General features: G+C 40.2%; 3 protein-coding genes across 3 annotated transcripts; 2 read left to right on the forward strand and 1 right to left on the reverse strand.

The window, feature by feature from the left end:
• Nucleotides 1-4,459: 4,459 nt before the first annotated feature.
• On the reverse strand, nucleotides 4,460-11,194 carry prkg1l (protein kinase cGMP-dependent 1, like). Its single transcript, XM_053325340.1, has 19 exons — nucleotides 11,005-11,194; nucleotides 10,778-10,901; nucleotides 10,399-10,565; nucleotides 9,676-9,789; nucleotides 8,040-8,145; nucleotides 7,695-7,758; nucleotides 7,341-7,418; nucleotides 7,058-7,152; nucleotides 6,794-6,859; nucleotides 6,570-6,647; nucleotides 6,379-6,475; nucleotides 6,126-6,265; nucleotides 5,894-5,983; nucleotides 5,566-5,707; nucleotides 5,321-5,484; nucleotides 5,103-5,225; nucleotides 4,810-4,872; nucleotides 4,650-4,716; nucleotides 4,460-4,543 (listed from the first exon to the last, which is right to left on the reverse strand). The coding sequence occupies exons 1-19, from the start codon at nucleotides 11,192-11,194 to the stop codon at nucleotides 4,460-4,462; spliced, it is 2,052 nt and encodes a 683-aa protein (XP_053181315.1).
• Nucleotides 11,195-13,047: 1,853 nt separating this feature from the next.
• Nucleotides 13,048-17,717, forward strand: ubl4a (ubiquitin like 4A). The gene is made up of 4 exons (XM_053325342.1): nucleotides 13,048-13,201; nucleotides 15,051-15,156; nucleotides 15,511-15,719; nucleotides 17,091-17,717. Exons 1-4 carry the CDS (start codon nucleotides 13,154-13,156, stop codon nucleotides 17,196-17,198), a joined length of 471 nt encoding a protein of 156 aa, XP_053181317.1. The 5' UTR covers nucleotides 13,048-13,153; the 3' UTR covers nucleotides 17,199-17,717.
• A 630-nt stretch (nucleotides 17,718-18,347) lies between these two features.
• On the forward strand, nucleotides 18,348-25,958 carry si:dkey-32e23.4 (dynamin-1-like protein). Its single transcript, XM_053324775.1, has 17 exons — nucleotides 18,348-18,486; nucleotides 19,245-19,371; nucleotides 19,535-19,676; nucleotides 20,230-20,276; nucleotides 20,374-20,445; nucleotides 20,535-20,621; nucleotides 20,787-20,949; nucleotides 21,477-21,597; nucleotides 21,776-22,114; nucleotides 22,537-22,657; nucleotides 22,830-22,985; nucleotides 23,094-23,183; nucleotides 23,279-23,377; nucleotides 23,577-23,693; nucleotides 23,782-23,891; nucleotides 23,994-24,153; nucleotides 24,285-25,958. The coding sequence occupies exons 2-17, from the start codon at nucleotides 19,270-19,272 to the stop codon at nucleotides 24,339-24,341; spliced, it is 1,983 nt and encodes a 660-aa protein (XP_053180750.1). The 5' UTR covers nucleotides 18,348-18,486; nucleotides 19,245-19,269; the 3' UTR covers nucleotides 24,342-25,958.
• The last annotated feature ends 854 nt before the right edge of the window (nucleotides 25,959-26,812 follow it).

The raw sequence follows: 26,812 nt of genomic DNA on the forward strand, positions 1-26,812 counted from the left end.
AGTGATCAAAAGGAAAACATGCCACTGAATAATGAGGCTCTGTACAGTAGCCTACAGAGCTTCTGTGGTGATGAGAGCAATGCTGGGGAATGCTTCCCCCTGACCCAGAAAACTACAGGAGGTGACACATGGAGGGGGGGGGGGGGTTGAGGGGGAGAGAGAGAGAGAGAGGAAGGGGGTTGGGGGGGCACATCATTTTGCACTAGCAGACCAGCAGCAGCAACAGCAGTAGCAATGAACTCTGCACACTTTCCATGTGCTCAGAAAAGTGAATGGTCTGATCGAGGGGGGATGAGGAGAGAGCTACGGGGGGACACACGTGAGGCCGGCCGGGCAAGCGGGGGGAACGAGGAAAAGAGAAAGAATGAAACGCACGGATGTTTTCCGGCTGTGATTCCCAAATGAAGCGTGAAGAACACAGACACACACTTGGTCACAATGAAGTTTTTCTTGTCAAGGGCTAAAACAGAATGACCACTATCCGGCACGCAGAGAACACCTTCACTTTTCACTTTCTATTGGATGATCACAAGGCTCCCATTCTCACAGACAATGTAACATTTGTGCAGCTTTCTCCACACTAAGGTTTTCAATTTCATTAAAATAAAGCATCCGGTTCAAACACGAATGTGAAAAGGGTGATCTTCCCCATTGAGCTTTTCTGGAAACACATCTCTAAAGGAAACTTTTGAATCATACTGAGTGTTTTTGTGCATCAGGGCAGATCAGCCGAGCCTTCAGCTGCTATACTGTATACTACAACTATCAAACACTCGCAGCAGACACCGGAGAAGCTGGCATCTGGCCATGTGGACAACTTTAGACATGTTGCACTGCATGGACCAGAATATGTAGACATGCAGGTTACGGTACTACTCTTTGCAAAGTAGGACACAAACACAGCAGGCACAGGATGAGGACATGGACGGGGGAGTGTGATCTGACGCAATAATGTCATAAAACCTACAGTTGAGGGCTGCAACGCTTTCCAAACACGTAATTATCTCCAGGCTGGATCAGGAATGAAATACCACAGCATAGTGCGGTGCTTTAACTTGACAGCTAAACTTAAAGTTCAGCCCTTTTCTTATGAGAAATTCAGAAGTACACTGCAAAGAATACCAGATCAAAACTATAAGTGACTACATGACAAAGTTATAATTTATTAAAATCGCAGAAAACCCTGAGAAAGTGCAGTATTTATTATAAATAAGAACCTCTTCATGTTTTGAAAACGACAGTGCTCGGATTTGTTTCATGAGTCAGTTAAACCAGGCTTATGTTAGTAAGTCTGACTTTATTTCCGGAAATTCTCTTTTCATAAACCTCTAAACCTATGTTGCCATGGAGACACATCCCTGCAGACTAGACTAACCTAGTCCTGGTTAGGCTAGTCATAATACCCTCGTTCATGTCTTTTACTTGATGTGATGTATTCCAGTCAACATATAAAATGAAACAAATATATAAGATCTTTTGCCTCATATTGCTCTGTCTTTAAATGCCACTGTAATAATACTAAAGAAACACATACCCAAAAATCTGTATATTAAAATACCAAAAGGGCAACGGTCAATAAATCTAAGGGTATTTAAACAGTATCTCCACCTGCATGCAAGTCAACTAAACAGCACCATCCAAGTTTAAAGAAAACGTTGATTATTTTTTTGGAATAAATGACCTCACTGGTGTCCTATTGAGTTATTTAAATAGCATGCTGCATCTCACACATATTGTGCAATCATTTGTGCATATAGGATAAAAAGACATTTCACATTTCTCAAGCAGCTGCTGCAGTGAACTTTGAAGTCATCTCTCCGTTACTTTTGCAGTTTTTCATTCATATTTTATCCTCAGTGTTATTTAACATGAAGCTTTATGCCCACAAACATGGCACTGGACAAAGTCAGATCTTGAACCTTACTTGAATCAGTCTTTAGATTCACACAGATTCTTCAATCCTGGTTCACGTCGTCTCATTTAAAACACGCAGGGGTTTTTCTCAATCAGCCAGCCGTGAAGTCTCAATCTCCTCACTGGATCATTTTAAAACGATCGGTTCAGATTCAGTATGAAACTTTCAAACTTGTAACAATTTGTAAGGAGTTGATTCATCTCCTCATGACTCCAATGACTAATTTACACCAACACAGTCGCAGCTCAGCAGCCTGGAGCGGACTGCAACCAAACTCTTCTTACTTTTACAAAGGAGAAATCGTGGCTCACATATGTTTCTGTATCGAGCTCAGACGATTGAAAACAAACAATCAAACAAAGTCTACACAGAACTTACCTCGGTAAACGCAGGCCTCCACTCTTCCTCTCACACTGAACTCCCAAATCACTTCAGTGTCTCCATCGAAATCTGCCCGCGCGTCAAGTTACAGATGATGGAAACGCGTTTCCGGTGTTCAGCCTATCTGGTGAGCCATCAGAGACTGTGAGCTGAGCAGTTGGAAGAAGTAGGACTCAAATCCTTAAGTAACAGTAAAGGATAAAGTAAAGGTGTCAATACGGTCATGTAAAAACATCAATTATAAAAATAAATTCTGCATTTAATACACTACTTAAATTTAAATAGATACTTAATATATTTTAGATAGCAATTTTATCTTAGTATTTCAAGTCAATTCAACTGGAAAAAACGTTGATACTTTTACTTAAGTTTAAATTTAAAACCCAGGACTTTTACTTGTAAATAAGTGTTTTGACATTGTGGTAACAATACTGTGGCGGAGTGACCACTCCCCCCTCTGGTCGCTACAATACTTTTACTTAAAGCAAATGCTTCTCAAACTTTTTCTCGAGAAGGACCCCTCAACTGACACTAATCTGACAACATTTTTGCTTTTAGCTGCTTTATAACAAAAAGTGTATGGAAGTCATGACCAAAACAATCATACATTCTTCCACTGTGTCATTTATGGATGATATTTAAATGAAAATAAATGAAAGCCCCCACGGAGATCCTTCAAAGACCCCTGGGGGTCCCTTTAGCTAACTTTGAGAGCCACTGACTTAAAGGACCAGTGTGTAGGATTAAGTGGCATCTAGAGGTGAGGTTGCAGATTGAAACCAATTGGGTACAGTATGTTGTGTTGATACTGTGAGTCTGCAGGTAGAGCTACTTGCTTACAAGCATGTAGGAGCACCTATGGTGACTAGAAAACTTAGGATAAATGCAAAAGGCCCTCTCTAGTACCAGTGTTTGGTTTGTCTGTTCTGGGCTACTGTGGAAACATGGTGGTGCGGTGGTGCGGTGGTACGGTGGGCCCCATGGAGGAGGACCTGTTCCCTGTGTAAATATTACTCTAAAATAACAAAACACAACAATTCTTAGTTTCATAAGATTGATGAAAACGTACTTATCAGTATTATATTCCATATCTGTTACGTTAGATGTCACTAAATTCTACACACTGCACCTTTAAGTAAAGGATCTGCGTACTTCCTCCAACACAGTAGGTCACAGAATCTGATGGGTCACTAAATACAATGCAACACCAGTAAATTCAAGATAAAAGCCAAGATAATGCAAACACAGGATGCAACTAAGTTTGACCACTATTAGAGGATGATTATATCCAGACAGAAAAGTTAAAATTGTATTTAATTTTACTAACCCTAACCCTAACCCTAACCCCTCAATGCCATTATTCAATATCAAAAAAGTAAAAAAGAAAGTTGAAAAAAAGACAGATGACACAGGCCGACAGTTAAAATCGAAAATTTGAAATAGAAATGGAAATCGGGGGGTGTTTTTCCTCTCCTATGTAAGTACAGTCTTCTCAATAGGACACCATCAAAATAATCTATTATCTCTTTCTTTATAACAAATAGGTTTCACTACATATTTTGGCATCGGCTTTCTTTTTTTTCTCTCTGACTATTCCTGCTCTACCTACCTCAACAACATATAAAATATGCTTTTAAAACAATTTCACTCACCAAACTTTATTTTCCAGTCCAAATCAAACTACTTCCTGTATTCATCTATCTAACTTTCTGTGGCTGTTAGCTTTTCTGAAACTGAGCCGACTCTGATGTCACTTAATTGTCATCACATTTTGAGGAGCGGTCAATTATTACAGAAGAACCGTACAATCAAAAGTGAAACTTGGCAGTTAGACTATAACATTTCAGAGGAAATAAAAGACAGTCAGATGAAGTCTATTTTTTTATTGAGTAGTTTCATTTAACTGCAGTGACATTACTGAACTCATTTGTATATAAATCTATAGGGTTTTGCAGTCAGAAACAGTCTCAGCTCACAGGCAGCATGGTTAATTTATCAAACAATATCTGCAATTACTGATACTGTGGAAAATAAATTCTTTCTGAAAATATAATTAATTAGTGATGACAGTAAGATTGGTGGCAGTGAATTATTCACAATAACTAAACCTTAAAGTGATGAAACGTTGTTAAACAGGTCTTGATCCGATTCACAACTCATCCATCAGAAATCATCCCAGTCTGTGCACAGCTCTGCCGAGTCCCCATTATAATGACTACATGTGGTGCCGTCCAAAAGATGTTTAACCTTAAAGACAAAGGAGCAGAAATCAAGAACAGTAAGGCAGCATAGTGTATTGCCTATTACTGTATACAAAGTATGTTCACTCATTACAATAAATACTGTGTTTTACTTTTGGCATGAGTGGTGGGCTTAAAGTTCCTTTACAAAGTCCGTCCCAGTTGAATCCTTCAAACCATCTGAATAAAAACAGAGCATCACAACCTATAAAACCATGTTTTCAAGCAGAGGCCTCAGAGCATTCCCCCAGTGTAATAAATCTGCTGTCTTACTTGTGCTTCTGAATGTTCTTGGCCCCATTTCTCTGACTGCCCAGTCTCTCCGAGGGATTGCTCCTTGGTGATGGAGAGTGGAAGAGAACACACAAATAAGTAAACTATGAATTCATAATCAGATTCTGTTAGTCAAGAGGTGATACTCTTTCCTCTTCCTGATTCCTCTAGCACAGGCTGTGCTGGTCTGAAAAAGCACTATGAAATTACCTGAAAACTGTCATTAGCTTTCAAATTATAATTCACAGCTGCACAGCATGGTGATCTGCTCTAGTGGGTCATATTTACAACACCTGCACAGTTTTTTTATGAGGCTGGAGGCACTTTTGCTGATGGTTTTTGGGAAGTCGATCTGATCGATGCCACGAATGGTCTCTGTGAGAACTTTCATTGGGTCGAAGCCATCAAATGGAAGCCTGGAGACAAAAACATCTGCCAATAGCCATCATTTTTATCCACAACTGGAGAAATTAGTTTGAAATGTAAGGGTGAACTAAACTGTAAAACCTACCCGCCACTCAGAAGTTCAAACACAAAAACACCCAGTGACCAGAGGTCTGCTGATGTATTGTGGCCTTTATTCAGGATGATTTCAGGGGCCATATATCCGGGAGTACCGCAGAACGTCCAAGTTTTCTTACCCACTTCAATCTTCTTTGCACACCTGGAGCCAATCTAAAAAAGGCAGATATCAGTTTGGTAAAAATTCAATAGATTATCATTCCATAATCAAAATGTGAATGCAAGTTGCACTACCAATTTGGCATATCCACGCTCATCCACAACAACATTTTCAGGCTTGACATCTCTATAGATGACACCTCGACAGTGAAGAAAGGTCAAGGCCTCGACAACACAAGCAGTGTAGAACCTGGTGATGCATTCATCCAAACAGCCTCTGAAACAGTATGCACAAGGTTGATTTGAATGTGCTCTGTAGGCAGATGCAAAACATCAGTCTTAAAATTGCATTGTGTTGAAAGCTTGGAAAAGGAAATACAAGGGAGGGACAGTAAATATTTCATTAGTATGATGACAAAAAAGTGCCTTCAGTCTTAATTTCCTTTAGTCCAAAAAAACGTACTTATCTCTGAGTAGACTGCAAAGATCACCACGTAGACAAGCCTCTGTCAACATGTAAAGGCACTCTGCATCTCTGAAGGTTTTGTGTAGCCTGAGGTTAAAAAATGGTAACATGTTAAAGATTTTATATCTTTCTTTTATAGATTGAGATAGTATTCATCTTAATCACATAGCTACCAGACATCTGAAAGATGCTTTTTAAAATGATTAAAGTGAATATGTAATCAAAACACCTGACTATGAATGGACACTGAGCCTCAATTAGGATGCGCTGTTCTCTCAGTATGTGCTCTCGTTGGCCATTGTTGAGAATCAGCTTCTTCTTAAGAACCCTCATGGCAGAAAGACACTTGACATTGCTTTTTAGCTGCACCTGACATAGGTGAAAATCAATACATTGCATTAAAGAAACATGGAATGTCAAGACGGCAGCATTCTGGGGGATCTGTGTCATTGTGTGTGAGCTGCTATAAGATCAACCCTCACCAGGTCTACGTGACCCAACTCCCCAACTCCCAGAGTGCAAATAATCTGGAAATCACTTAAAGTAGAAGATGAGAGGAGTGCAGCATCCTTGTCTGACCTGCTCACAAGGAAAGGAGGGGTGAGATTGTAGTTTCTATGGGTACCAATAGCAAGCAATAGTTAATACAAAACAGTATTACAATGCTCCTTACTCGACTTTAGATTCAGTGCTTTGCAGCCCCGCAGGACCGCTGTCAAATACCAACCCGCTGATGATGTCTTTGAAGGTCCTGGAAGACAGAAATATATCTTCTGACAATAACATTGCACAAATCACTGCATAAGGACAACAATTTATTTCCAATTTAGTGCAAAGCAGCAGAGCCACTTAGCTTGCTTCTGCATACAATTTTATTAACTCAATTTATTGACTTACTCTCTGTCTATTAACAAACATGTAACTTCACCAACAGCAATCACATTCACAGTCCGAACATCCTCTCTAGAGACAGAAAGGGAAAACAAGATGAGGAAATTTGATCAAAATAGATCAATACAAAGCACAAAATACAAAAACAAAAGGAAAATCAACGGTATCATGGAGCCACTAATTACTCTTTTACCACCCTGTACTATTTTCATACAAACAATATGCATAATTTCCTTCAGACCTTCTAAAAGGGCATAATTTCCTTCTTACCCCCACAGGGCTTTTTCTCCAAACCACTGTCTCTCAGAAATCTTGGAAAGAATTATCTGCTCTTCATGGCCTGGCTTCTTTTCTGTCATTTTCACCTGGCAAATCATAAAGAGAGGTAATGAATTGAAGGTAATGGTGGAGAGCAGTGTTGAAAAGTGCCCAAGTCAATTATCACTATCATAAAGCAATTTCAAAACCCTACGCTGACACTTTGTCCTCCACAGTCTAAATCTTTTTCTCTGAAAGCCTCGTTTCATCTGTGCAGCAGAGTATGAACCTTTACCTGGCCTTTGCTAATGATATAAAAGGTGTCTCCTGTGGCTCCTTGTCGAATAATGTAGTCACCGTCAGTGTAGTGTGTCTGTGAAGCAAAAATGACAGTTAGAGAAAACAGTGGACAATTATTTGCACAGAGAGCCGGCTCTCTTACAGAAATAGAGATGAGAACTGGTAGCAGTGAGGGATTAATTCTGACTCTTTCGCAGCACGTGCTGCAAATAGAAGATTCAGACAGACCGTGTGTACCCATGATTGTTTACCTCTGTCTGTACACATAATCTATTGGCTTCATTCTGTTTGATGAAGGAGTGATGGTTACACAACATTTTACTTCTGATTTTAAGTACTTAATCCGTACCTCTTCCAGGAGATCAGACATTTTCATGATGACATCCTCTGGCAATGATTGCAGACAGGGAACGCTGTAGACAGGTACAAGTAAAGCACAATAAAATAATATCCAAATGGACAGGTTAGTAAAGAGTTTCATTTCATCTTTCTAGCAGTCTTGGGTGGCATATTTAGAAACATACTGTATCATGGGAGAGTTGACATAGTGATCAGTGATAGTGGAAAACTACTAAAGGCTTTTACGCTGCATTGTGGTGACTGACAAACAACATGACCCTTGTGATATTGTGCTGCAGGAGCCAGAATACAAAGCAGGTGACTGTCACATCAAGTGTATCGGTCTTGTCTTCACCTGCTAAGCAGCTCCATTGAATGAGAAAGGCTGTTGAGACCACTCTGCGTAAGTATGGTCTGGTAACTCTTGTGGTCAATAACCCACAGCTTGCTGTCCGTTTGTGCTACAAGTGAAAAGAAAGGTTGTGTCAGTGCAGTTACAGTATTCAAATGGCTCTCAAAGACATGTGAAATCTGTGATGGATGTGAGTAGACAATGCAGGACAGGGCATGATATCAGAGGACAGAATAGGCTACAGTCTGAAGAGCCTGCCGTCTGCGACATGAGTGCCTCGTTTTCTTACCGAGGACTTTTAATATAAATCTTATCTGATTTCCTCACCCATTATTACACCCTTCCTTTATAATAGAGCTTGAAAGAGGCTGTTGTGAATTAATAATGGCATATTGATTGGTTCACTGAAGCTTCCTGCAAACGGAAGTGGATGTCCTCTAAATGGTCTAATTACATCCACCATCTGATAATGAGGAGTAGTCCTGATATCTCAATTGCAATATTTGGATATACCTCTCTCTATCTTTTTTAGTTGAGCACGATTAAACACGTAAATCATAGCCATTGCTTTTTATTTCCGTGTAAAAGCTGGGCAGAATATTTTTATACGAAGTAATATTCTGTCATGAAAGGAGGATTTTCTGACATTTACTGCAGTATATCCTGTGGAGTTCCATGACCTGATGATGAAGCCTTGCTTTCACCTGCACCTTTATCACTGTCAAAAGAGACCACACACGCAATAGCCTTATTGTTGGTCTCAGATGGCAAAAATGAAAAAAAAAAAAAAGTAATTTCGGGTCAGGAAGGAGGCCCTGAAGAGATCCAAGGGAAGGGCTAACAGAAATGGCCATGGAACAAAGGATACCAGACTGCCGACACAAGCAGAGCATTGTTACCAGAGAAGACATGTAGTGTGGAACAATAAATTGCAGAGGCAGACTGGTGGTCGAAAGATAAAGAAAGCAGTATCAAAAGGGAATGAGATGTTTAGGGACAGAACAAGGCAAATAAACAGATTTTTCAATTTAAACCTATCCTGGCCATTTCCACAGCCTATTTATTTGTGAAACCAGGTCACACGCACATAGAGAAGGCTGACAAAGTTTTCCCACTGGACTCTGCAATCAAATGCTGGGAAGTAATGATAGCACACTTTCCATTTTCTGGTGGAATACGACAAATTCTTACAGCAGAAATGGATAGGTCATAATACAACCACGAGAAAAGGTCACGGACGACAAACTGTTCCTGAAAATGTTGCTTGTAAATAATTGTGAAAACTCAATATCCACGAACAAAGACATTGCTGAATGTAGAAGTGCAGGGAGAAGATGTGGCAGTCAGACGGCAGGAGAACAGAAAGTGTTTTAAATTCCCCACATCTCTAAGAAAAAACGTTTGAAGCTGTGGTGTTGTCTACAAAGGTCTTTGATTTCAAATTCAACTGACATCTTACGTCTAAGACCAACAGCCAGCAATCTGCCTGCTTATGATATTCTCTTAAACAAGAATTATTTATATCCCCACCGAGTCAAAATTAATCACAGTGAAACTCCACAAGTATTCCAGTGTGACTGATCTTTGGTGATATCAGCAACCAAATACAAACTAAGAAGCTGACACAATGCTTTGATACCTGCGACAGAGTAGGTGTGGGTGCAGTTGTAGAGGAGTGCCACCTCTCCGAACATGTCTTCTGGTTCAAGTGTGAGCACCTTCAGTCCGTCTTTAGTCATTTCCAGCCTCCCCTCTGCAATAAACAAACACACAGTGAAGACATGTAGCATGATCATAACATGTAGAACTATATAGTGCACATGTGAACTAAAACTGCATGTGTATTTGTATCTTTAATGGGGCCTTCCATTATGTGAAATATACCACATGATCAGCAGATATACAATCATCCCTGCGCTGAACATTGCCACAACCTCTCACCAGTTAGTGTGACAAGAGAAGAACAGGGAGCAGCCACTAGCCATTAGCTGTCACATTATAAACGCAGCCAAGATTCCTGAGGACAATCAAGCACAGATGAACCCTGTAAACCAGGGCAGGGCAAAGAACTGCTTTTCTCCTGCCCCTTGTATCCAGTTGACATTTCAACAAAAGGCGTCAATGTGGGTCGTTTGTTATTCCCCGAAGTGCTTCTTATTTTCTTGTTCAAACATGCTTTTCTCATGTCACTGTGTTTCGACAGCAGAGTAGGACTGTGAGCAGCAGTAAGTAAATTGATATATAGATATATGATTTTAAAAAATCATCTGACTGTTCTTAAGCAGCTGTCATCTCGAGGAAATGTTAACAAATATCATCAAGCATGATTTACATTAGCGGTTGTGAGAAGAACATTATTTACCTTCTAAGACATAAGCCTGAGCCCCGTTGGTGCCCTCCTTAATGACGTAACAGCCTTGATGAATGGTGATGGAATACATACAGGCTATGATGGCTCTGATTTCTCCTTCATCAAGGTTTTTCAACAAATCATTCTTCAAAAATGCTGCCCGAATCAGCTTCTGAGACCTGGTGGCATGAAGGCAGGACACTGATGTAACATTTGAGAGCACATTATTTTTAAAAAAGTCTTGAATGAAGTGTCACAGGCTACTGTGTTTGAAAATGATTTGATTGACATATTTATTGATTTGGAGCCTTGCATAAACCCCTTGAACATTTGGGAGACAAATGTCTCTGTTAGAGCAGGCAGGAGCTGAGGGAACAGTGTGTGCTCTTACTCCTGGTTTTTGTCACAGCTCCTGTGGAAAATCATGGCGAGAGTCACTGGGTCCGGAGTGATGGGCTCAGAAATGACAGTCTTCCTTTTGGCTCTCTGGTTCTCTTCACTTTGAGCAGAGCAAGCTATGGTGGGAAAAGAAACACACGGTAAGCCAGGTTTAGGACTTGTGCAACCTGTTGATGCTTTAAAATATGACATATTATGTAAAACCACCATATTCTGTACCAGCACCGTCTGCAGAGGGACCTGGCAGGGAGACCGTAGCTCTGTAGCGATCCAGTTCTTCCTGCAGTCTTCGAATGAGTTCATCCTTGGTATCCAACTCCAGCTCTAACTCATCTATTAGTGTGTCTCTCTGGCGAAGCTCCTCAATCTTTAGTTGCAGGGCAAATTGGAGGTCCCGAAGTGTACCCATTACCTCCAAACACCAGGTGATGTCCGTTACTGTTTACACACGCAACCAAACATACACTCGGTGGGTTCACATAGGAAATGAAGGATTACTTTCTGATATTGAGTTGCAGCTACAATCTACATTTCAGCTGACTCAAAGTTTGACAGTCGACACTCTTATTTGTCTACATCCCCTCCTGAGATTACTTGTGTTACCATTATTAATATTAATAATACAACAGGGAGAATCAATATGAAAAAATGATGGCTTCTATTTGAATTTGAATCTAATTAGCATACACAGGAGAGTATGCAGCATAAATTAAACATATTCTATGGCATCCTTATTTAAGAAGGCTTGAATAGGGAGAAAATTGCTCAAACCTAATCCCATGAAACAGTTTCCCATAAAATAAGAACACTCCAAACCTTTCTTTGGTCAATGAGCTTGCAGTGTGTTTTATAACATGGGTGGCTTACAAAATACATTACAGATACAGTAAGTTTTCAATATATGTACTGCTCTTTCTCTCTCTCAACTTCATGGAAAAAATCTTCATGAATTCAAGGACACTTAACAAAAGCACAGAAGAGAAAAATGTAGGATCCGAATAAATGAGTGCTGGAGTAATACCATGGAGATAAAAACAATATATAAACTCTCTAATGAGTCACACTCACTTTGAGTCCCAGCAGGAAGACAACGTGGATTTCTTTTTGATATTTCGGGTCGCAGATGCGCTCGGAGCCATACACGGGATAATAGCTATTATAATGAATGAGTTGGTAAAATCTGACAGCGGCGTGTTAGGTTTGTGATAGACTGTTTGTAAACACATTTGCATGCTCTGTCCTATAAAATATAACGCCGTGCTGTATTTCATGCCACACACAAAGATCACTTACCACAGATTATGTAGCGTCTTTCTCAGTTGTCCTCAATGGGTTTGTCCCTGTTTGGCGGCATGCAGGTGCAGATCTCCTCCCTAAGTGAAGGAGAGGATGCTCCTCTCTTGCTCGGGGCTGGCCGGGGCTGGGCACAGACAGCAGGTATCACATGACCAAGACAGCGGTGGCTGTAATGAGAAATGCATGGACTGGATCCCAATTGGGTCAGAGGGTCTTTGGGGTATTTCTGAGGCTTTGAGATTGGTAGGTGTCTGGTAAACTGAGTAGTGAACATGAATCTTTTTCGGTCGAGTATATGAAAAAGAGACTATAGGCCGGCTGTGTGCATTGATGAGAGGTTTTACTCTCCCTCCATGTGGCTACCTGTGGCATATCCTGATTGACTATATCCTGACTTCTTGAATATAATTAGGCTTATTCTCAGTGACAATAACACTGTCAGGTGATGTTAACATAAACGCATAGGTCTATAAGAGCAAATTATTCTTCGATGATGTTGGGACAACAACTGTAGTGTTTTAAATTGGTCGAAAGCAAATCTATTGTGGGGTTTTCACACTGAAACGTTTTGAAATTAGTTGTGATGTTTAGTCTGGCTAATGTCCTAATGATTATTGTTATTTGATTAAGACAAGCCTATAGCCTTGTTTATATGCAGCCTAACTTAGCCTAAATTTCTTCACAGAAATAAAACAAAATGATTTAGTATAATGATGATAATAGGCCAATTAAAAATAATTAGATGGTAATCATGTTGTTTTTAGATTTCAGTGTCCAACAGAGTCTTCAATTCATTCTTCCTTTTTCTCTTGAATTTCTAATTATGGACTGATTATCCCGAGCAAAGGGATCAAAATAACTTGAAGTGAAATTATCCTCGGTAGTGACACACTCCGGCCAGTGGGCGGCGCTCAGCTCATCTGAGAGCCGCAGTAGCAGTAGCAGCAGCCCGCAGCTGCCGGAGAAGAAGCCTGTTGGGTGTCCTGAGCTAGCAAAGTGTGCGAGGTTTATTATTACTTAACCTGTGCCCGTATCTTTGTGTGGTTTTGTTTAATTCAGAGTATCATCGAAAATGATCCTCACCGTGAAGCCGCTCCAGGGAAAAGAGTGCAGCGTACATGTAAGTGAAGTAACACAGACTCCGCAGCGGCAGACTCTTAGTTAGCCTTCACGCTAGCTGGTAGCGGTTGTCCTGTCTGTCACACGCCGAGCAGTTTTAGGAATAATGATGTCCAATTTTAAAGATTTAACAAAATGTAGCACAAACCGGGTGGTTGTACAGTATCTTTATAAATACCGGTTATACATTGACGTTAGTGTAGCTAGCTTGTTTGCTACAGCCCCAAAAACACTGTTAATGGCTACCTTCCTATTTTACGCTAACACCTTTAAACACAGGGCTTTATCAAAAATGTCTTTGTCGACGTTATTTAGGAAGAGAAAATCAGTAGGTTGTGTGAGTTCGTTTAAGAAAAGCATCCCAGGACAAATGGGTTTACTAGGCCGGTACAGCTGTGTAACTTCCTTCTTTACAAGTCACCAGCTTTTTCTTTACTTTTGCTGCTCTCAGCAGTAATTTTATGCTCATTGGGTCAGTCCTGACCCCAGTGTGTGCCTCGCATGTTTTCTATTGATAACGTTGTATGAGGCACTAACTGGGGTTTACACGTGTGTTTATGAAAGGACACTGAAGATAGCTTACGATGCTGTTCAAACCCACTTCCAATCCTTATTTTATTTATGAAAAAAATAAATAAGAACACATTATCAGACCAAAAGATACTCAACAGACACAGCTTCAGGTTTGTGAAACATGAATATCTGGCCTAATGTGGTCTGGATGGAGAAATAGCACATCTCCCTTTTTTTCAAAAAACTGAAACTGTGTTAAAACCCTCAAGACTCTCCTTGCTAATCTAGTTCAGATTTGACAAGTCAGAATATTGTGTTTTTATGTTTTTTGATGGGAGAAAATCAGTGAAATTTTTTCAAGACCAAAAAAGGAACCCTGAAAATTGGTTTAAACAGTTAAAAGGCTTTTGTTACAATATCTAACAGTCTTTCATTAGAGCAAGTGTTGCAAAAATAGAGAATCAGCCCCTAAACATCATTATTTAGGTGTTTATGGTGCAATGTGTAGAGTTTGGTGGCATCTAGCAGAACAGACCCTGCCATGTATGTACAGTAACCCAGAAAGGACAAACCAAACATTAGCTCCAGAGAGGACATTTGCATTTTTTGTGAGTTTTACAGCCACCATAGGTTCACCTTCAAGCTTGGAGGTGGGGAAAGGTATTCAGTTGGTTAAAATGTAACCTAATCCTACACACTGGTCCTGTATCTATTCCCTTAACCCCAAAGCAGAAGCTAACTTCTGTGTTGTGGTTAAAGGAGCATTTGAACTTCATCAGAATATCATTTGAGTACAGGGAACTCTGTTTTAAAAATGTTCACTATACTCCCTGCTCGGGAAGTGTGGCGTTTTGTGTGTAGTTGATGGAAAAAAGAACAATATTGATGTCTGGCACAGGCAGTGACAGTATTTGATGCTGTTTATGTCAAATGGGGAAGTAAATTTTGTATTCTGTGGAGGACAAGTAATTCTAAATGCTGCCTCTATAAAGTATGACAGTGATCAAGGCCATGCCATATTTCTCCTAGCTCTGCTCTGAAAGTTGAAAATAAAAAAGTACCTGCTCATACTAAAGTGCTCAATATTTTCTATGTTTACAGTGCTTGCAGGGATAAATACTTCCACTACAGTCCCAGTCATTGTATTTCTTTTAATAGGAAGAATATACTAACAGGGCCATTCAAGTCCACATTCATTACATTTTGTGTAAAGTTGATGCAATGGATGCATTTCAGACTGGCTCTGCCCCTCTGAAGTTTGATTTCTGTTCAGCTAAACTGCCCAAAATATTGTCATCATGTAGTATGACTGCATCATCATACTGTTGATGTTTCAGGTGAATGAAGATGAAAAGGTCTCCACAGTGAAGGAACTTGTGTCCGAACGTCTCAACATACCAGCTAACCAGCAGCGGCTGCTTTATAAAGGCAAAGCGCTTGCAGGTAAATTTTCTTTCAAGTGTTTCATAACATTTGTGCAGAACTGTAATTACTTGATCTACCAGCCTCATTTTTTTTTGTGATTCATACTAGTGCCTGACCGATATATTGGCAGATGTATCGTATTAGTGTATATGTTAGCCAATAAACAGGTTCTGAAATAGTGTCACCATTCAATAGTCAGCCAGAAAAAAGTTTGGTTTTTCAGCTGTAAAACATCCTGCCTAGTACAAGAAAATTAATAGGTCAGATATTTTAAACACTCTATCAATATCGGCCTCAAAAACCCTGCATCGGTCGAGCTCTATTTCAAACGTTTAAATGTTTGATGATTGAATACTATATTGCTTTCCTCAGATGAACACAGACTGAGTGATTACTCCATTGGGCCAGAGGCTAAATTGAATCTGGTAATCCGTCCAGTGGGAGAAAGGACTGGAGCATCAGGGACGAGTGCCAGCAGCAGCAGCGGCACGCAGGGAGGAGTATGGCAGACGGTGTCTGCTATCCTTGCTCGACATTTCAGTCCTGCAGATGCAGCAAAAGTGCACGAACAGCTTATTAAGGTATATATTAAAGTTTATGAATGGTGTACTTTAATGTTTTGATGTTTTGCTACCAGCAGGGGTTGTTGGCAAAAGATACATTTGTAATATTTTCATTTCAGCTAGCATCTGGGGCAGTACTCACAAAGCGTCTTATCACAAGGAGCACTGATCAATTCGGCAAAAAAACCTTGCCAACAGCTATTTATAAAGCTGAATAGAGCAACCTTTATAAAGGACCCGATGAACATCCTAAACACAGAGACTGAGTGATGTTGTCACGGTAACTATGGACGACATCATGCTTCTGAATGAATTTACTCACTATATCCTCAGATTGGTGGACAGGTGACTCGTCTATGTCAGTGAATGTAAACTTAAATATTCATCAGTACATCAGAGTTTGAAAAAGTAGTGCATATTCTACAGGTAGTTGGGGTCCTAAATTCAGCTTAATTGATTTATTTTTCATTTGGTGATTATTTAATGTATACTTAATGAAGTGTCAGCTATTTTGTATCTAAAAAGTGCATATTTATTTTTAAGAATGATTCTCACTTATAGCCGACATACATCAAGTTGATCAGGAATACATTTTCCAGTGTCCTAGTAGGAAGAGTTGTGCAAACTGCTGTCTCAAGTGTTATTCTAGATCCTAGAGATCAATACTGAAAAGACAAAGCCTGTTTCATTCCTTCAAATATTGCTAAGAAATGCAAATGCCAGAATTTTGAAGAAAGACAAACTTTATCCTTTTGAATCTTCTTCCAGTCAGAAAATACTGAAGATTAGAAAATATTGTGAAATCACCACATATTTAGTTATGTCAGTTCAGGTGGTTGAGACCAGTGTAAAACTGCTGCAAGGTGAAAATAATGAAAGCCATAAAGTCCATATTAATAATTACTACATGCACCTAAATTATGTCAAATTGTACTGATTTGTTTTCACTTTGGCATTAAACTTTTTTTTTGTTTGAGTAACATAAAAATACAAATTATATTCACTCTGATTATATATGATTGTAACTTATTATGGCCAGGAGTGGGGCTAAATACTCATTATAGACCCCAAAAGTAGTAGTTGCATCAATATGTTTAAACCTCACAATGGTTACACTCAGTTAGAAAGATTGTCCCAGTTCATCGCTGTTATTTAGAATATCAGACCAATTTCTTGGTGATAAACTTGGAAATCGTTGACAAGGGATGTTAGTTTGGTCTCTGAGGATTAACTACACGTAAAGGAGACATTTAAGAGGCTTATCCTTTTTATCCTTTGATTTTATTTAAATAGAGCAATATTCATCCACAAATGTCGTGATTGCAGTAAAATGGATTCAGTATATTATGCTTTTAACCTGCTCCTTCTCCACATTTACTTTTCTTTAAGGATTATGAACGTTCACTTCGACAACTTAGTCTAGATGACATTGAGCGCCTGGCCGGAAGACTGCTTCACCCCGATGGCGAGGGCATGGACACCTCATACATGGACTAAGAATGCTCTGCTAACTGTGATTGTCTTTGGAGAGGTGCTCAGTGCTTGGAGATGCATACCGTGTTTAGAGTGTGAGAAACACAGTATCAATTTCCTTGCAGAGCCCCATATGTGTGCCTAATCAAAGGCTGAATGAACACGGATAACAATGACTGTTGATTGCCTCAACAATAGGGCTTTCTTATCCACGACCGGAGGACTTGGATAAGAAAACTTAGCCACTTTGAATTGGTCCCTGTCATTGATGTTGCAGTAATGACACAAGACCTGATCACACAATATTTGAATACAAAGGAATCCATTCATGCTGTTGGTTTCACATGATCTCTGGCTGCTATGACTCCCAGGGGACACTAACTTGTACTGGAGGGTATTTATTAGTGATGTCTGTGTTGGATGATGACTGGGTGTTTTTCTGTTCTCCATCCGTAAGAAAGTAATACATGTTTTATCCCATAACTAACTGATGGTCATTGTATGATTTGTAAATATCATGTTTATATATAAAAACATTAAAAAACACAGGAAAAAATATTTGAAGTTTGTTGTTGTTATGTTTGTTGATATTTTGAGTGACTTTATGATGTGATGAGGCTGACTTTTTCCCCTCCTTTCTTTACTTTTTATTTTATATCTGATGCCTTCCTCCTCTCAAATAACATTGAACTGGTTGACAATCACACTTTAAAAGCATTGTTCTGCACAATGTATAATAATGTTTCTATGGCACATTGGATATTATAATAATAATTCTTAATATTTAGTGTACTATGTATATAATTGTGCATTGAATTATAACTACTCACCTATTTCACCACCAATTTTTTACATACCATACATACAATTGCTGCACAATGTATAATATTTTTTATTTCACTTTTTTGTTTTGTTATGTTGTGTGTGTGTGTGTGATGTGAGCTTGACGGTGCTGTTGTGCCAATGAAATTCCCGCGAAGTTTAATGAAGTATTTGTCATTCTTCTAAAAAGTGGAGTTGGTTAAGCAGAAATGAGGAAAGGGATGTTGGGCTTTTAAAATCCATCCACTGTGCGGGGCGGGTCCGTTAGGTGTCAACCAATGAACTGGCAGAAACGCTCATGATTCATATTTTTCGACCAATCGGGTTGTTGGAGGGTGCGGCTCTGGTGGTAAACTGACGCTTGTCACTTGCTGCTAATTTTCGATAACTATCGAGGTTAAATGCGGTTATATTGACGCTTTGCCGTTTTACTGCGAAATATGAAGAACATGCACGTTTGACACGGAGGGATATTTGGCGTTGAACATCGGTAAGGTCAGAATGGAGCCTTCGGTGGTTCCCGCGGCTTAGCTTCTTAGCGTTAGCATAAGACTAGCGCATCTCATTCACTTCCTGCTTTTTTACCAATTAGCTTTAGCCAGCTGCTGTTAATGGCGAGCTTCTCGAATTGAGCTGATGCTACACCTCTACCCATACCACTTAGACGTCAACTCAGTGTCATGATTGATATCGAAGGCTTATTTTCGTGTTATACCCTGTTAGGATTCACACAGTGTTGTTGGTGTTAATCCTGCCGGGGCGTTACATTCCCCTCTCTCATCAGGACCACTTTCCCTTTGGAGAAGCAACACTGATGTCTTTCTCACTGTCTATCAATATATATATAGCTTTTTCTATATACATTTATAGATATACAGCGCATGTACCCAACTTGATTATTACAAGGTCTTTTGAGAATGAATAACTCCCAATTTGTTGTAATTTATTTCAATTTTGCTGTCATTACACATTGTGCAGCCAGCACATATGCAACTAAGGGAGGGAGCCATACACATTGACACAGTATATATTCATATAGTTATGCGCAATATACTAAAACGTTGTAAAAGCCTTGCATTATGAGATGAACGTTTGTAGGAGAGCTGTGCAAACGGCATTGTAAACATATGGCAGTAGTGCAAAAAGAAAGTCATTGTGATATAATGTAACTTGATTACCTTTGCTGATTGTTATATTAAATATCCCCTCTTTGTATTAATGTACGTTAATTTTATCTGCCTGTTTTAGATAGTGTGCTGAGTCTAGTGGAAGGATGGAGAGTCTGATCCCCACCATCAACAGGCTGCAGGAGGTTTTTCTCACAGTGGGAGCAGAGCTCATCCAGCTGCCACAGATAGTGGTGGTTGGATCTCAGGTAAACGGTGAAAAACAAAAAGTAGAAGGTTATAGTTCATTATAAGTATGAGCGTGCCTATAGTTGATGTCCACAATGCACAGAATACTTTTATGACAAAATTTGCACATGAGCAAGTGTGCCAGAAATGTTGCTGAATTGCCCTCTTCATGTGCCCCAACAGAGCAGCGGAAAGAGCTCTGTGCTGGAGAGTCTGGTTGGACGGGATTTCTTGCCTCGGGGATCGGGAATAGTCACAAGACGACCCCTGGTGTTGCAACTTATTAATGTTGCCCCTGTGGAGGAGAGACTGAAGGTTGAAAATGGTACATACATATTTATCTGTTATTTCTAAATGTGTTAGTCCAAAAATCTATATATAACTGTAAACACACAATTAGGGTTTTATACACGTTCTGATTATGTCAGCAGGGTAGTAGGTTTGCTATTTCTGTCTTTGCATGTAGTCTACTTGCAGTAGTTAATGTGTGACTAGTACTCTGCCATAGCACCTTCTCTCACTGTCTGAACTGATAGATTCTCATTGTAGGGCATTAATTTCGCTTTGCTAACATGCAGTTTATCTTCCTCTTCTTCCTCTTCAACGCTTTTTCAGGAAATGCGGTAAAACAAAATACCCAAAACAGCTACCCAGGTCTCTTTATATTTGGTCTGCATGGACTTGTCTTTGTTTAGTCTCTTCATTTCTTTTGTGAACACTCTCACATATGACATGACATATTGTTCATCTGGTCTTCATCTGTCTGGCATGACACAAAACTCCATTTACATTGTATTTCCTGTAAACCTTAATTATATCTGCATTTTACATTTTAGAGGCATTTCTGTCAAATAACTTGCTTTTATGTGTTTGTGAAGGTGTCAAGGCTGAAGAATGGGGTACATTCCTGCACTGCAAGAACCAGGTACATTTATCCAAGGGATTTAAATAATGTGCTTGCTGCATTTATCCTGTAGTGTCAAGCTTTTATGTAATGCATCATTCTCTCACCTATTTAATAGATCTTCACAGATTTTGCAGAAATTCGCAAAGAAATTGAAGGAGAGACTCAACGCTGTTCAGGTGACAACAAGGTGAGGAGAAAAAGTATGAATGTAAATGTAATGGTGCCTTGAGTGTAGTCCTCTTTTTAACTGGATCCTTTTTTGTTCATATCTTCCAGGGAATCAGTCCTGAGCCCATCTATTTAAAGATTTTCTCCCCCAAAGTCCTTAATCTCACTCTGGTTGATTTGCCTGGCATTACTAAGGTAAACTCAGCCATGTGACAAAGATTTTGATTTTGTTTAATGTGTACAAACACGCCCACACTAGATGACGATTACTGCTGATTTCACTGTGTATCTGCAATCATCACACAGTCACAGCAGCAGTGCTCTTACAGTAACTATGGTTGCTCGTTGTTGTTGTCTCAGGTTCCTGTTGGGGACCAGCCAGAGGACATCGAATCTCAAGTGCAAGAGATGATCTTGTCCTTCATCTCCAATCCAAACTCCCTCATCCTCGCGGTGTCCCCTGCCAACTCTGACTTGGCCACCTCTGATGCACTGAAATTGGCTCGTGAGGTTGATACAGATGGTAGGACATTTTGCACATGGGCGCTTCTTCACTATCAAATTTAATTTTCATTTTCTTTCTTCTCCATTGGTGCTTATTACATAACACGTTTAAGTAGAAAGGCTTTTTAAATGATTAAATGTGCAGGAATAACACATTAAGCACACCAGTCATTTAAGGCAATTAGACCTGCTGGTCATTAAGCACTGACAGCATCCTGACACTCATCAGTTGCTTGTAAATTGAAAGTTGCTATCATGGTGCACTTTGATAGATTGATAGATAATGAAAATCATTCCGTGGTAATTGTCCAGGAGTTTGGCAGTGTGGCCTAAAACTCCCTAATGTGTTCAGTGATTGTGTAGTAGTTACGATAGGTATCTTGGCCCAAATGTTCCCCAGCTGGCCTCAAATCCTGTCCCATTAAGGAACTGTTTTCTGTTTCTCTTCTATTATGTCCTACTGTAAGATTTTGGAAGGATGAAAAAAGAATTAGGGAGAACTGTCCACTGTCCTTTGATCTAATACTGTCTGCATGTGTCTGTCAGGTCGAAGAACACTGCTGGTAGTCAGTAAGCTGGATCTGATGGATGCAGGGACCGATGCTCTGGAGGTCCTGCTTGGTCGAGTCATTCCAGTCAGGCTTGGGATTATCGGGGTGGTTAACAGGTTCGTTATAATAATAGTAAACCTACTTCTAAGGTTTAGTTATTAAAGCCATGTTTTCTTACATTTACTAAAAGTGTTTTTTCTTTCTATTCATCAAGTTGATGTATTGTAAATGTCCTTGTTACCCTGATTATCTGACTACACTCCCTCTCTCTCCCTTAATTGGTGATCCTCCCAGGAGCCAGCATGACATCAATACCCAGAAGAGCCTGGAGGATTCGATGAGGGATGAGCAGGCCTTCTTGCAGCGCCACTACCCCTCGCTCGCCTCCCGCGCCGGCTCACGCTATCTGGCCAAAACTCTCAGCAGACTGCTTATGCACCACATCCGGGACTGCCTGCCAGACCTCAAAACCCGGGTGACCGTGCTGAGTGCCCAGTACCAGACACGACTCATCAGCTATGGCCAGCCAGTAGAGGACGAAAGCGCCACTCTGCTGCAGATCGTCACCAAGTTCGCCAGCGATTACTGCAACACCATAGAGGGAACAGGCAGGCATATTCAAACAACAGAGCTGTGAGTCTGACCTTTTCACAGGAGTGGGATCTTCATTACATAGCTAATGCTTTTATTATGACAACAGCCTTTGTCTCATGTTATACTGAATTGTCTCTCATTTTCTCATGCTGTTACTGCATTTAATTTAGTCCTTATTGTTGCAGAACTCAGCATTTATGTAGCCTGGTGTACAGTGCGTGTCATTAGAGGAACGTCCTTGGGGTAATGTAATTGTAAATTGAAATGGTATCAGCATCTTAAGTTGGCACCTTCATTTTCACAGCTCTCTTACCACAAGGCGATTAGTTCATGTAAATATATGGAGAGCAAATATTGACCTTTTTTGGTTGACTGAATTTAATTTTCAAGCGATTAAGTGTGCCGACACACAGCCCTGAGAAACAGCGCTAGTGTCACAGCTGAACCCATCTCTTCTGCAGCTGTGGGGGTGCTCGGATGTGTTACATATTCCATGAGACCTTTGGCCGCACTTTGCAGTCCATTGACCCACTCGGGGGACTTACCGAGCTCGATATCCTCACTGCCATCCGCAATGCTACGGTAAGCTTCTCTCAACTTCTGCTCATGTAGTTTGTTTAATCTGAATTCTAGTCAAGTCCTCTCATTTGGAGGGAGAGCAGGTGAATAGTAGAGCTTGTGTGTGTGCGGGTGTGTGTGTGCGGGTGTGTGTGCGCGGGTGTGTGTGCGTGTGTGTATGTGATATGCCCTGCAGGGCCCACGGCCAGCACTTTTTGTGCCCGAGGTGTCCTTTGAGCTGCTGGTGAAGCGGCAAATTAAGCGGCTGGAGGAGCCCAGTCTACGCTGTGTTGAGCTTGTCCATGAAGAACTACAGAGGATCATTCAGCACTGCTCCTCCTTCAGCACGCAGGTAATCCAAGTGATGGTGATGCTTTTTACATCTCTTTAACTTCCTAAAACAGACTAGCCTTATTTATGACAGCACCATGTTAAAAATTGTGTCTTTTATGTTTGCAAGGAGCTTCTGCGATTCCCCAAACTGCACGATTCCATTGTGGAAGTGGTGACTGGATTACTGCGGAAGCGTTTGCCTATTACCAATGACATGGTAATTCACAGTTTTAGCAAAGACAAGTACTATTCAGTTAAATTCAATGCCATTAATCATGTGAGGTACTTTCCTCTTTATGTTCCCTTTTTCAGGTGCACAATTTAATAGCAATAGAGCTAGCCTACATCAACACAAAGCACCCCGACTTCACAGATGCAGCGCAAGTCTCAGCATCTGTCAACAATCAGCAGGTAGTTATTTGTCCCCTACAGCAGGTACTCTCAATTATCATTTATCCTGCAAGGATAAACAGCAGACGTTGTACTCTGCAAAGCCTTAACCGTTACATGTCACATTCAAACATAGCCCCTTTTAAAGTATTTTATTGGAATACCAGGCTCAGGCAAAATTGCTTTGACCGTCTGACTTCCTCTGGTTTCTCGCTGTTAGGCAGAGGCCCTTGATGGAGGGAAACGCTGGAAGAATGAGAAGGTTGCAGAAGAGAAAGCTCCGGCTGCAGGCTTTGGCAGCCCCAGCAGAGGCCATGCCATTAACCTTCTTGACACAGTGAGTGGTGGGATTAGCAGTGAGACAAAACATTTAGTAGTGAATTCATTGCAGCCTATCAACTTTACACTTTCGGCTTCTCTGCCAGGCGGTGCCAGTATCCCGCAAGCTGGGTGCAAAGGAGCAGAGGGACTGTGAGATCATCCAGCGCCTCATCAAGTGCTACTTTCTTATTGTCCGCAAAAGCATCCAAGACAGGTCCGACTGGAACACATCCAGAACTGCTGTCTCTATTGTTGAGTCTAGCTGATGTTATTGATGCTGATTTTCTAACTTTGCCTTGGGGGTTTGTGTCCACAGTGTGCCTAAGACAGTGATGCACTTCCTGGTGAACTTTGTGAAAGAACATCTGCAGAGTGAGCTGGTGGGTCAGCTTTACAAACAGCCACTGCTGCAGGAGCTGCTCATTGAGTCACAGGACACGGCACAGCAGCGGACCGAGGTTGCTCAAATGCTTGAGGTAAAATTGGCTGATACTTTTGTTCTCTGAATAGGTTCTGAGAATTAAGAACAGCAAGTCCTTTCTCTTTTCTTTTATCTCTTATTCTAAGGCCGATGCTCTAACTAACTCTTTTTTTTTTTCTTACTCAGGCTCTTAAAAAAGCCAATAACATCATCTCTGAGATCCGAGAGACCCATCTGTGGTAGCCAGCCGAAACGAACAACTCCCTTGTCATACAACAGCTTTGAGAGTATGAGAGTGTATGTGAGTTTACAGCAGAGAGAGAGTGTGTGTGTTTGTAATTATGTGGCAGTACAACAGTTTTCTCATGGACCAATGACCATACCACGTTAAGACTTACTCTCTTTGTCATCTGTTGCCCCTGAGCTGTACATCAGGGCTGTTGCTTTTCACTGTGTATGTTGTGTAGTGACTGAAATTAATTGAACACTCAGGCTGAAAGTGTTGTTAATGTAAATGAGACAGCTGTGAACAAAATATTTTTTTCTTTTTTGTCATAAAATGTTTGTTGGAACATAATTCTGTAATATATGTAAATTATATGTGGCATATTTAAGTTCTCTTATTCTGCAGTTTCCAAAAACTTGGCTTCCTCTGAGGCCCTTTAGCAGGTGCTGAAACCATGTTACATTAGATGTTTTCCAAATTCAATCTCCTTTGTTGGAGCATTTCGTCAGAGATAGAAATGGAGTGAAGTTCCAATTCAATTAATGATGACTGCAATGCAACACTGAAGACAGACTGTGGTCACGTGTGGAAATAACAAAATGATTGCACAATGTTTTACGAGCTCTGTAGGATTAATTAATATCAGATTTATTTTCTATCTACATATCATCCAGTTTGTACTGTTATCTGTTTTGCTGACAGTGTTGTTTGTAAACTCGGGGACCAAGCGTTCACAGCTTTTGTTAGGTTTTTAAGAAGACACACACAGTTGGACACGTATAGTCTGTAGCTTACATGTACTTTGATATTTGGCACACAGAAATTAATTCATATTATTAATAATAATAAATATAATTAATGTATAAAACTTGTCAGAAGATGATAATAGAAAGTTAGGATATGTCATCATTTTTTAGATTTTAGATCCTGATGGTATATTCAGTAACTTCCCTTTATTTCCTCAAACTAAATGTCTACCCAATTCCCAGTTTTAGAGATGTGCTACATACCTATCTTTGACCCTCTCCAGTAGTAAAGACAAATTTGCCCCATAGGATTCAGAGAATAACAGTATGGAGATACCTCCGACATGCAGTTTTTGCATCCCATTGTATGCTGATGTCCCCATACGAACCATAAACTTGCATCTTAATTAAGCCAGAGTGATTTTCTAGTCACACAATTAATTCTGTAATATTGCTTGATGTGTTTTAATTATCATCTCTTCACATCTGTTCTTAACTTAGACCATTGTTCCGGCAGATTCCTCTCCCGAGTGCTGTAGCTGTTAATGTGAATCTGTTCCCATAAACAAAACAAATAGTTATCCTAGGCTTTTTCAGGAAGAACTGCCTTAATGGGACCATTGAACAGTAACTGACTTCTGTGTGATCAGGGAGCCAACACAATATCCAGTCAGTCTTGTCCCTCTAAAAGCCCTGTCTAAGTTTGCATGTCTGTGTTCAGTATGCATGTGTGGACGTATGAGTGAATGATTAGTGTATATTTTGTATTATGTATATGTATATTATGATCATGTGTCAACTGCCTCTGAGTTCTTGCCTGCCAATATTTGTGATACATGTTTACTGGATGGAGTCTGTAGAGATTGGAGAGAGATTCATTAAATTCTGACAGAGGACATTGTACAGAGTTTGTTTGGGTTTTATTGATGACATGCAGTGATAACAATTGATTGGATTTTATAAAATCTGTTTGTCTCCCACAGTTCTGCAGCAATAGAAGTGATGAGATTCACTCTGCTTCACTTTATTGATTCCAGCTGACTGAAAAAGTCTGTTGGTCAGATGAGTCTGTAACAGCTGCACCAACAGGATGAAGACAAAATGTCCTGAAGGCTGCCAAAACACACACACGCTTACAGTGACATGTGCACCAGTCTCCATACCTGATGTTTTTCTTTGTGTTTCACTCCGCTCTCTCTGCACTGCACCATGGGGCAAAATTTCAAATCAGACTTTTCCACTCCCATTTCAATGATGGATTATTACCTTTTGATGTCAAGGCAGTCCAAGTTAAATCGGAACAGAGGTGGAGAAGTGAGATGATGGATGAGTTGGATGTGGCAGATGAGAGTGCTGGTCATTAATGTTTGATGTGAGTGAGCGAGAGCGCCACTGGAGATGCTACAATTCAGGAAGAAGCATTATTGACACTACAAAGCAATTTTGACAACTCAAATCAGTGCTGAATTCAAAAAGCCTCACTAAGCGTTAGTGGTGATGTACAAACGGCAACAAAATTGCATCTATAACAGAGAGCCAGATTGAATGGCTTCATTTCATCTGGTACTTGAAAATGAAAATGAAACACAAGCTAATAAACTCTTATTTCAGGTGAATAATTTAAATTGATTGCACTTTGTCTCCCACTGTAGCCAGTTATTCTGATCACCCTCTTATAACACACCCCACCTCCCCACCAACTGAGCCTAGACTAGACCATACCAACTCTGACAGAAAGGGAG

Source organism: Scomber japonicus, chromosome 9 (assembly GCF_027409825.1).
Source record: "Scomber japonicus isolate fScoJap1 chromosome 9, fScoJap1.pri, whole genome shotgun sequence".
NCBI classification, from domain to species: Eukaryota; Metazoa; Chordata; class Actinopteri; order Scombriformes; family Scombridae; genus Scomber; species Scomber japonicus.